Source organism: Cinclus cinclus, chromosome 5, assembly GCF_963662255.1.
Source record: "Cinclus cinclus chromosome 5, bCinCin1.1, whole genome shotgun sequence".
Lineage (NCBI taxonomy): Eukaryota > Metazoa > Chordata > Aves > Passeriformes > Cinclidae > Cinclus > Cinclus cinclus.
Window position 1 is genome coordinate 26,909,043 of NC_085050.1, and position 12,307 is coordinate 26,921,349.

General features: G+C 41.0%; 1 protein-coding gene across 1 annotated transcript in view; it reads right to left on the reverse strand.

The window, feature by feature from the left end:
* The window catches only part of CHIC2 (cysteine rich hydrophobic domain 2), a 30,989-nt gene extending 19,359 nt beyond the window's left edge, over nucleotides 1-11,630 (reverse strand). Inside the window, exons 1-3 of the mRNA XM_062492776.1 lie at nucleotides 11,329-11,630; nucleotides 4,595-4,649; nucleotides 4,297-4,452 (exon numbers count right to left, since the gene is read on the reverse strand). Coding sequence (XP_062348760.1) covers nucleotides 4,297-4,452; nucleotides 4,595-4,649; nucleotides 11,329-11,447 — 330 coding nt within the window. The 5' untranslated portion in view covers nucleotides 11,448-11,630. The remainder of the gene's footprint in view (nucleotides 1-4,296; nucleotides 4,453-4,594; nucleotides 4,650-11,328) is intronic.
* Nucleotides 11,631-12,307: the final 677 nt, after the last annotated feature.

Here is a 12,307-nt window from a genome sequence, read left to right on the forward strand (position 1 = left end):
AATCAAGACCACATAAAAGGAGAGAGGCAATAAGATACTGAATCAAATAAAACACTTATTTTACTGCTGAAGAGTAGCAGGCTTTTTCCAAATATCTCAGTGCAAGCTAAGAAAAGAAACAACACTATACAAACATCCCAAAGCCAGCACTGAAAAGAAAAATTCAGTGAAGGGAAATGGACAGAAATGCACTAAAATTATATAATTAACAGCTAAACTTACAAACATCTGTGGCTTAATAAATTCCTAGTTTGAAGCACCTGCTGATTGATTTAAGGAGACAAACCATTACCTTATTTTCCACTGCACAAAAAGAAGTGTGTATTCCCATTATACACAAACTTTCAATAATTGTAATTTCAGAAATTGTACTCACATTTGTGGTAACTTTCCTGCATTAGAATTTGAAAAGTCAATAAAAGGCAATACAGAATGCAGAGAACCACTAAGAAAAGTATTCTAACACTGAAGCAGCAATTGACATTTTGTCTACATAAACCATAAAACAAATAAACAAACAAAAAAACAAACAAAAAAAAATCTTTCTCTGGAAAAGAGCTGCAAACTAAACCAGCAATTCAAGACCAGGGTAGACTGATTCAGACTCATTAAAACAGACACTTCTTAATCGGTCATTCTGAGAAAAATTCCTCTTCTATAATAAAAGTAATAAATTCTATAGTTGAAACTGTTGTTTCATTTAATAAAGTCCTTGAGAAACCCTCCCACTTGTTAGCTCACTACATCTGTAATTCAACAGAACAAATTTTTTAGTCTTCTATTTCAGTAGAAAAGGGCAAATATGAAAACTTGCATAATTTTGTTGTGCAATTAAAACATGATCTGTGCAAATTTCAGGATGGGAACACTCCCATCATGCTTTCAAAACTCAAACTCTCAAATTGTAAAGTCTTGGGAGTCTTTTGTGATCACTGCAGCAAAGGATATAATACAAGTCAGTTCCAAATAACTGGGAATCACTCAGAACAGGGGTGAGCTAGCAAAGTTGTCTGGGCAACACTTCTCAGAAAAGTGCAAGTAATGTAAAAGAAGCAACCTTTTATTTATTGGTCATTCGTCCTACAGTACGGGTACAAGTGGGAAATAATTCATTGTATCTCAAAATTAAAGGTAAGAAACTAGCACACATCATCATGAACCCCCATTTTCTCAAGAATCCTGACTGTTGTGACTACACAGCCATAAGGCTGAGTCCAACCAGGGAAAGGATAGCTAAAGAAGTCAAAGCACAGAAGATAATTTGATCAACACAACCCTCTTCCAAGACACAGGTAAAATCAAACACAAGCAGTTTAAGAGTTCAAATATGAGTGTATTTGAATATATACCAAATACATTAGCCTTATGTATCAGCAAAACAGCACTAGCAGCAAACCAAGAGAGTCAACAATTTTTTATTCCATGGGAGAATACCAAGTTGCTTCTTGTCACAGTTCTACTGGAATCGACTGAGCAAATAACAGACTGGAATACAGATGAACCAGGTATTATTTACAACTTCTGCTTTTACTGAGCAGCTCCAGGTAATTCCCAATGCGCTGTCTCTTATGTTCCACACTTCCAGGAAAGTATGTATTTTTAGTTTCTGCACTTGTCGCAGCACTTTGACATAAACTGATGAAAAGTCTTAAGATTTTTCTTTTATGCAGAAACTGTGGATACAATTCAGTACCGAGATCTTACAGGGTTCAAGCCCTGTAATTCCATGTAAGAGGGATTTAAGGGATTTATATCACTTCGTATTTTCCTGTTCCAGGTCTACCAAGACAAAGTTAAATCCACCCAAATCTATAAAAGCAACCCAAGTGGCAGTAACTTTTCACCATTTTTCTGTAAGTAAAAGTAGTAGCCCTGACTAGAATAATTAAAAATTCTTCTGCTTGTTTCCTACAGTAGAATACCCAAACGAGTCTTTGAAAAATATTTCACAGCTTTCCCCCTTAACTCCTCTACAAAAGAAAAATATTCTTTCCCAGCCATTTCCAGGATTAAGAGTTAGGCATTTGAGAAAGCAGTCCCTTCCCTTTCACTTTGTCTTTAAGAACACAAGTTCATTAATTCTCTATACATACTCTCCAGCTGCCCAACAGACACCAAGTTCTGAGTTTTCTTTATGAGAACAATCCTGTAAGCACACATTCATTTGGTGAGCTGCTGACATGGAAAAGTGGTGCTGATCTGAAATCTCCAGATTGATTTAAATTACTTTTACTCTGGAAGAATAATCAAACTGTCATCTGTGTCTAGTGCCATTGTGCCATCTATGGTAGCACGAGATACTCTGTTTAGGCAGCTGAGTCCTAAGCTGCACTAATGCTGGACATCCAAGTGCAGAAAAAGATGCAAAGGTCCATGAATGTCTTCTGGTACCAACTTTACCAGGAAAAATGCAACATTTACTGATAGTCTGGGCCACACTCTAGGATGACTTACACAAGTTCAGTCACAAGTCTGTGTCCACACCCCTGCTGTTCATATTCTTGCCAGAACTCTTCTCTCCACATGCATTCTATATTACAGCAACAAGGACACTGCTATCCTCTCTCCAGCCTCCTCTGAACAAAGTATCCATGGTTGTTTTGTTTTTTTTTCCCAGATCTATCCTTTTGGAAGGAGCTTACCTTTTTACCTTATCCCACACAACTCCTCTAACTGTTGCTTCACCAGGTTCCCACACAGAACCTCTCTCCTCAGCTTCAAACTGGTTTCTGACCCCAGATGCTGGAAGCCCTTGTATTTTTTCTGACACTGTTTAACAATGCATAAAAAGTTGATTAGAGGACCCTGTCTAGAAGATGAGAGCTTGCGACATCAGTCCCTACCAAGTTACATCCTGTTATTGTTTCCTGCTATGTTTTCTCACATTATGTGAGAAAACTGGGTCAAACTTCATAACACCAGAAGCATCCTCATTTAGCAGTTAAATAATGGACAGCAGCAATGGATGCTTCCCTTGTGTTTGTTACCTACAGTGCTAGGCCTTGAATGGTAAAGGTCTTCTCTGCAAGACAGTTTAGTGACCTGCTTATCTGTTGAAGCAATCACCAGATTCTAATTTCTTCTAGCAGAATTTTGGGCTATGGATATACAATCATGCTGCAGGATACTTACTAGTTTGCAACAGCTTGAAGACAAAAAACTTAGGGTTTGATATAATTCACACTGACACCAATATTTTGTTTTGGTTAGCTTCTCCACAAATTCCAACATTACCAGGAGGCTTTTCTACTTGATTTTGTATACAATTAAAACTACCCCTAAGCAATCCCTTCAAGGGACTAAGCATTAAGATGTTAAGACAGATAGTAAGATGATACAAAAATGCATACAGGTTTTGATATATTCAGTGTCATCCTATAAATATTTTTTTTAGAATTCCTTTATTTATTAATTCTAAACAATGAGGATTTTGATAAAATAATGATAATGTTCAATGTACTGAACTGTACATAGGTTTTAGCATTAAGAGGTATTACACAAGAGAGAACATATACAAGGCATGACACGAAATGAAAAGATGAACAATACTAAACAGTGAGGAGATGATGAGGAGACACAGAGACTTCTTGCGAAGTAGTGAAAGAGAACTAGTCAAAGGCAATTTTTATACACAGAGAAACAGAAGAGGTGGAAGGGTAGCCTAATTAACTGCACTGAGAAAAAGGAAGTGAAAACCAGGCTCATGTAATGAGCTTCTGTTGTGAGCAATGCTCTAAGTGCCAAGTATACATAGACAAAAGGATACTTCCAAGTTCTTCATGTTAAAAAAAACATCTTACTCATCTAGCTTGGAAGAAGAATAATTGATCTTTCTTCTTGAATTTTTTTTAAAAACTGCCTTCCTAACAAAAAACATGTGGCTCCTTGGGGACACAGTGTAATCAGAAGCTCCTCAAAAATAAACTGCCACTCATACACTGCCAAATTCTGATAATCTCAAACAGTGTACCACAGAGAAGATGCAACTGTTAAAGAGTATGTTGAAAGTTGGTTCAATAACAGTAAGTGCTTTACAACAGATAGCTCTAGGAGGTATTTAGCTATACCACCTCTCATTGAGTTACAAGCTCAAAGTCCTGACTGGTGTCTCCTGTAACTTTAACCAGTACAGCAGGCAACTGATACCAAAATGTACAAAATAAAAGTGATTTAAGTAAGTTCTAGCAAAAGTTTTTAATGGTGATGCAGGGGAAAGAAAATAAAAAAGAAAAACAAAATGAGAACAAAGCCAGTACAACACTATCTATCAAAAACTATATTAATAATTCAACTTACTCTTTTACTGAGGCAGATAACTGGCCACATACTACAACCTAAAGTGCAGCAGCAGCAAAGGCATCCACATAATAGCCATCGTACATTAACTGGAAGATTCTTCTTAAGACAACTGTTAACTCTACTGATGCTGGCTTTGAATTCTTCAGGTGCAACCTACAAGGAAAACGAAAAAAGAAGAAACAAACTATCACTGCATCAGTGTAATTTATTACTTTTACAGTGCTCTATACTTGGAACGCTTTTTTTGTAATAAAACCTGAACTCTAATTCCAAACTTCTCTTCAAAGATACTCACCTTTCCAGTTAAAGATGAAGGAAATTCTGCTTCAAATTTGTTGCTTAGTCCAAACCTGCAAAAACAAAATTTAGATTGTACCAAAATTATAAATAAACCTAAATTCATGCCACAAATTACAAGCACCTCATAATACTCTCATGGTCTGTATCAGTAACAGCATTAATTTCAGGAAAACACTACTTGTTATTAAGAGTAATTAGAATTATACTAAGAAACAAAAATACACCATTGTACACAGATTGAAAACCATCGTGCCCATAGTCTCTTCTCATAGTTCCCCTGATACTACTGACTCTTCCCCAAAGTCAGCAAAACCTATAAGCAATAGTGGCAAGTGAGGTAAATGAAGTACTTAAGGGGAAAGGGAAACAACTTAAGGCCACAGTTTGAACTACCTCTCTCCTGCACCATTACAGATGTATCTTGAAAAAAAGCTCATTCAGTGCTAAATAACTGTTCTAACCATAAAAATGGAATAAACAGCAGTTTGATTTTCAGAAAATAAATAGCTTTTTGTGTTTCGAAACTTATGTAAGAAACAAAACATGGCTTAATCAATAACTAATTATAAATGCAAAGTTGCGAAGCAATTTAAAATTACTTGGAGTTATTGAATCTACTGGATTTCACAAGATCTAAAGATCAGAAGAGTGCCAGCTTATCTATTTAAAAAATGTTTTCTACCTTACAGTTGTTTGATTGGATTCATGAACAGATGAACCTCAAAGAGAATCTGAGTATTTTCTGGCATCTGGGCTGGGCAATAACTTTTAGTAGAGACTATACAGACTATAAAATCATTAATAACACTACGTGACTGGCTCCTGATTTGGTATACAGCAGTCAGTGTAAAATTCAAGTTGTAATTTAAAAAATTCTAAATATAAACCAGAGCAGTCTATCAGATACTACAAGCAAAAACCAGAAACTAAACTGCTCAAGACTTGAAAATTGGCAGCAACACCTATCACACATTGCTGAGTTGTATGCAGAAAAGCCTACCTGAGCCTCGACAGCTGAAGATTTTAAACACATAATTTGCTTTTGCAATATGCTCTTGAGCAGCTAGGTACTTCCCAGAGTTTTGGTGGTGCTTTTTTTTCTTTTCCTTACTGAACTGCATGCCAATGGAGAATTTTGTCCAAGTAATCAAACAAGTAATTACCTGATAAGCTACTGTGGAAACCTCATAAAACCCAGTGAACCAAGTGGCAGATGAGTTTCTTTGTAGATAAATAAAAGGTGGTGAATTTTGGGATTCTTCAACAACGCTTATGTGACACTCAACTAAAGTTTGACAGGTACAGCTCACAGGACAGATCTTTTATCACCTCTCACGACTCTCTTAAACATCAGCTCAGTGCAAGTAGCAGCCACCAGAAATAGCAATAAAATACTGGGCACCACTGGGAAAGTGATGAACATCATTTTGACTCTGCATAAAACACTCATATACCCACAGATTCAGTACTGGGTGCAGCTCTGGCATCTACATTTCATGAGCTAGAAAAAGGCAGAGTGAAGGAAGGCTGGTATAATAAAGGGAATAAAGTAGCTGCCTCAACAGACTAAGGCTGGCATTAAGCTGGAAAAGAGAAGGCTGAGGGAGACATATGATTAAAGTGCAAAGTTTCAGGAAGGCAGTGGGTAAAGGGAGTGTTCATCATCAAATCCCACAACAGAGAGCACTGACTGAAATAAGTCAGAAATTGGTTTAAAACAGTTAAAAGAAAGTGCAGCTAAAAATATGGTGCAAGTAGCTAACTTCTGGGCTTGTTTCCACTTGACATTATTGATGCAAGCAGCGCCAACAGATTTGAAGCAAGATTACACAAGGTCCCTGACAAACACACTAAAGCCATGATAATGCTGAAGTATACATTGCTCACATAGCTGCAGATGCCAGAGAGTACAAGAAGAATGGACACCAGAAACAGCCAGACTTAGATGCAATCCATAAGCACCAATGCCTGTTGCCAATGTGTGCAGCAGCACTGGGGTACATAGTTTAAGGCTGTAGGTGACTTTTTCATTGGGCCCTAAGGCAAAGTAAGCAGGTAATTTCCCTATTGTTGGTTACAAGGAGTAGAATCATCATTCTGTCACTAGATCAGGTTGCTCAAAGCTGCAACCAAGCAACACTTCCAATGAACCAAGTGTTCCATTGAACACTTCCAATGATGGTGCATCCACACCTTCTCTGGACAACCTGTTCCAGTGTCTCATCACCTTCATCCTTATATCCAAACTAAACCTATGCTCCTTCTGTTTAAAACTATACCCCATAGTCCTGTCACTACAGGCCCAGGCAAAAACTCTTTCTCCACCTTTCTTATAAGCCTCCTTTGTATATTGAAAGGCTTCAATAAGAACTCACAGGAGACCTTATTTACACAGACATTACCTACCATATTACAGTACTTGCAACTAGAATAGCAGCTCTGCAAGACCGGAAGTCTCTCAAAACTGGTGAAATAACAAATGAGAATTGTTACATGGAAACACATATGGCAAGTTTGCTACTTTAACAGAGAACAAAGGAAACTTAACTTACTGGACACGTGCTACCATTGAAAATCCTACTGAATATTTCATGACAGGAGGACCATCCACCCTTTCTTCAAGCTGCTAAGTGAAACTAAGCACTGAAGCAAAAGTTATGTAAAAGTCAGAGTCATGCCCTATCAGTTAAGTGTCATGCCCTACCTAAAATTGCCAATAAGCTGAAGTGGAAATCAAAGTCTGAAAAAACCCCCTGGATCCACATACATTTTAGAAGCAGCCAAGCTTGGAGAACGACTCCATGCTCAAGATACACAGCCGCCATCACAAATTTCAAAACTAAAAGGTAACACCATTTTACTATATAATTGGTTTATTAAATCAGTATTTGTGAAGTATTCAAATGTTGACAGATCCATCAAACACAACCAAATATTCATAAAGCACAAAACAGTCATGCCTGACAAAAGCAACCCCCACTGGAAAAGCTCTACGGCTATCTGAAATTATAAACACTGAGTCTGAGTGAGGCACAGAAACTTCCAATCAATGTAGTTACACTTGGCTAAAGTTATAAGCAAAGGGACTGAGAGCCTGTACTCAAGGTTTGTGATAATGTTTAACACATGGTGGGGTAGTGAAGCTGAAGTTAACTCAAACAGCTACCAGCATCATTTTGAGCTTGACACATCAGAGTGTTGTCACCAGGTAGTAAAAAAGGGTAGTAAAAAAGGGTGACTCCATACATTAAAAGCATACCATACATTGTAAGTAGTTATGTGATCACAGAATTGTCACTCTTGACTGCAAGCTGAAATTTGGAAATTAAAGTACTAGAAACCCCACAGAACACTACTACACGTCCAATGTAAATACGTAACTGCTCTGACAAACAAACAAACAAACAAACAAACAAACAATGCCTTAAAATAAAACACTGGAAATCAATATTTTGGAGATGCATTTTCCCAGACAGCTGCCCTACTATAGGACTACATTTCTTTAGTACAATACTTCATCTCCAGTGACATGGACCCTTCTCTGCTTGCTCTATGCCTTTCCCACTTTGCACCATCTCTTCAACAGATCCATGCTCACTTCATGCATGAGTACTTTCTTTACCCTTCCTGGACCTGAACAAGCATTTCTGGAACCTGACTCCACTTGAAAGGTACAAATAAATTCCTGCCCTCATGTACACTGGAGAAACAAATGGAGAGAGGTGGAAACTTTAAAGTACAAAAGTTTACAGTATAGGACACAGACAACTTGGAACCTTTCCCAACATGCAACTTGGATCATCCTAACACAAAAAATTGACACATGCTATCCTCTTCCTCTTTGTCCTCTCTTATGGGGACACTAAGCCATTTTTTCACTGCCCTTAACTCTACTCTTTAGGTCCGCATGTTCCCAACCCTTAAAAAGAAAATATATATTTCACAAATCTTAACATACTCCATGATTGCCACATAGCCCTGTTTTCACTCATATGTCCTTGACACAGAGTATTAGCAGAGTTCAGTTCAGTAATAAAGAAACTTACTTGGGTAAATACATCTTCTGTAAGTTCTTTTTCCCCCTATAAAAAGTTATCTTGCATTAAGGTACAAGGTGCTGTAACAACAGCACAGAAAGGCATTCATCAGCATATCCCATTGGCTCTCCATCATTCCAGTACTGCAAGAATAAATCCAGTATTACTAGTTAATACAGTCTGCTATAAGTACAGTACATGTCTCAACTGGTCTAGGAACAGGAAAACAATCACTGGAAAACACTACCAGACACCTATCATAGATATGGTCTTCATGATTTCAAACACATCGTGTACCTCCATTCCCACCATAATATGATTTTAGAAACAAGTATGAAACACCTTGGATTTCAGTTCAGTTGTCAGTAAGGACCTACTTTCACATTGCTTTCAAGGTTTTTGCCATTACAAGAGAGAACCTCAAATTTTTAGCAACCAGGTGATGTTACTCCTGTTACAAAGCTATCAAAACTCTGCTGGTGTGAAAGCAGTTTAACTGAATATTTAAAAAACAATGCTGAAAAACTTTAGCACTGCCTTCAGCATGCTTCAAACAGTGAGTTTAAGAAGAATACTTAGTGCTAACCAAAAGCTCCACATCCCCAAAAGGCAAAGACTTAATATGTTTTATTTGGATAATATTTAACTGCTTTCCTTTAATTGACTCTAATTACTCATCTTAGAAACGGCTCACACACTTCCATTATCTGTTGGATGAAATCAAGTACTGGTAAAAGTCTTTCTGATGTTTATATGCAGTCATGGAATTGACATACTTCAAACTCAACATTAGGAGACCTACGTAAGATCAGAAAGGATATGACAACAGACTATGAAAAGAGAGCTCCTGTTTAAATACACACACAGCAGAAGCAGTCAGCAACTCTTCAAACTGCAGAGCCAGGGACAGATCAATCCAGTGTTTACTTAACTGCTGATCATTTTTGTCAGACCTTCAAAATGCACACATGCTTTTATACCGGCAAGACTAATTCATCATGTACACAGGACTTGACCAATTCCTTATATCCACCAAATGAATGTTCTAAAAGGGATCTATCTAACTTTTAATCATAAGCTTCTGGATCAATGACAAAAAAAAAGCTATAGGCTGTACAAAGATATAAGTGGCTGATGCTATGTAGTTAACTGTTAACACCTGGCACAGTAAAGAACATAGATGAAGATCAATTGCCTCATTTTGGAGGCATACAATGGTATTTAATTGCTCATTCAAAACCTAAAGAACAAGTACTTTAAGGAAGATTTTAAAGTAATAATGAGATAGTAGCTATTAATGAACAATTAACAAGGTAGCCATTCCTCAACCACAAGGCCCTTACTAGTCACAGCAAATGCTTCACAAGCTTCCCAACGTCCCACTAACTGTCATCTTGTCTTGCACAACTTACCTTCAGGTATTGGAGAAGAAACCACTGTTTTCCTCTGTTTCAGTTATTTGCACTTTTCATTTGCTAATATGAAAACTATCTAGTGGTGATTTTGCTCTGTGTTTCAGAAACAGACTAAGGCTACTAGCTTATTTTCAGTGAATCACTGGTACAGCTTCAGTTCACAATAAACAGTTATAAGCTGAACACACTGACTACATGCTTCTATTCTTTCACAGGGCCTCCTTGGCCTCCAGCCCAATCTATGTCCTTCTAGCTTTACAGATCTCTCTCAGCCTATCCATACCTTACTTCCTGCTTTTAACTGGACAGCTAACTGCACTGCCCAGCTATTAGTATTTGTGTCAACCAGATAACAAAGCAGCAATATACCCAATTACCAAAAAAACTTGTCAGGTCAGTATCTGAAAATCAGTAGTTTATGAGTCTCAGAGCAACAAATCACAGTATCTTCAGCTTTTATGTCTATACTACAAACCTAGTTCTGCTGAATACAAAAAACCAGACATTTTTACTACCATCTCTCGTCTCCAGGTTTGTACTTCAGCTTCTGACACTATACATTGTAACTGACAACTACTGCACTTCAACAGAGTAAGCCTGACAAAACTGATGGAAGGAATGATACCCTCGTCTCTTACATTATTGAGAGTAGTACACAAGCTCCTAGTCACTTGCTGCTAGACTCAGATACCAAACACACACAAAACAAAGCTGCCTCCATGTCAAACACAGTGAAACAGTACACACCAACCACAACATATTTTTACACGTAGCTATCTGACTAACCGATGCCTTTTCTTTGTTAAAGTCTTCAGAGCTTTATTAGCAGCCACAAGACAAATGGGAAAGGGTAACAGGTACATAAACAATCTTGTTCAATAGTCCAGCCGGTCATGTGCTGGCACATACCTGTTATACAAAGGAACACAGCCACCTAACTTCCTGACAGCTCATCATTTTGGACAAATACTTCACATTCCTTCGCCAGTCACAGCCCAAGCCAATCTTGTTTCCTCAGCGCCTAGTTAGAGGTTTGCACCCGCCTGCATTGAGTTTCCAGGCGGCCCTCAGCTGCCCGGCGGGTTCGAGAAGAGCCCTCTCGCAGTTTCACGGACGCAGGGGAAGGGCAGCAGTCCCGGCCCGGTGCTCCCCATGCCAATCCCCCGACTTGCCCCAAGTTGTACCCACGGGCTCGGCGCCCCCGGCCGCCCCCGTCCCGCCGCCCGGGCCTCCTCCACCGCCCGCCCCGGCCGCGCAGGCCCCGGCGCGGCCCTTACACGGTGACATGGCCGGAGCCGCGCACCACCACCGGGTCGGGGGAATACTTCAGGAGCTGCTCCTCCAGCGCCCGTTCCTCGTCCTCCTCCTCCTCGTAGATCTCATCGAAGTCCGCCATGGTCGGGCCGGGGCGTCCGATGAGCCAGAGGAGCCGGGGCGACGCGACGGGAGCCGGCCAGGGAGGCAGACAGAAGGAGGCCGGCGGGGACGCCCCGGGGCCGGGCCGGGCGGCAGCGGGGCCGCAACGGCGGCAGCGGCTGAAGCGGCGGCGGCGGCTCCGGGCGGGGAAGCGCCCGTCACCCTCCGCGGGGGGAGGGGGCGAGGGGCGGGGCAGGAACAACAACAACAACATCCGGCCCCGGCCCCGCCCCGCCCGGAGCCGCTCAGGGCCGGGGCAGGGCCGGGGGAGGGACGGGGCAGGGCCGGGGGCGGGACGGGGCAGGGCCGGGGGCGGGCCGGGGCAGGGCCGGGGGAGGGACGGGGCAGGGCCGGGGGAGGGACGGGGCAGGGCCGGGGGAGGGCCGGGGCAGGGACAGGGCCGGGGCAGGGCCGGGGCAGGGCCGGGGCGCGGCCGGGGCGCGTGGGGCGTCTGCGATCGCGGCGCTGCCCGGGCTCGGCTCTCCCAGAGGCGCGGAAAGGGTCCCACTGGGAGCGACCACAGCGGTCATCGGGTCCAACCACCTGCTCGATTCCAGAGCACACGGCACAGGGTTGTGTCCAGACGGTTCCTGAATACCTCCGGTGAGGGAGACTCCACAGCCTCTCTGGACAATCTGTTCTGGTGTGTGATCACCTGCATAGTAAAGAAATTCTTTTTCACACTGCGGTGGAACTTCCTGTGCACCCGTTGTCCCTTTTTCTATTGCTTGCCACCCCTAAGAAGAACCTGGCCCCATCCTCGGACATCCTCCCTGCAGATTCTGATAGATATTGATTAGATCCCCTCTCAGACATTTCAGTGCTGAACAGGCTCAGCTT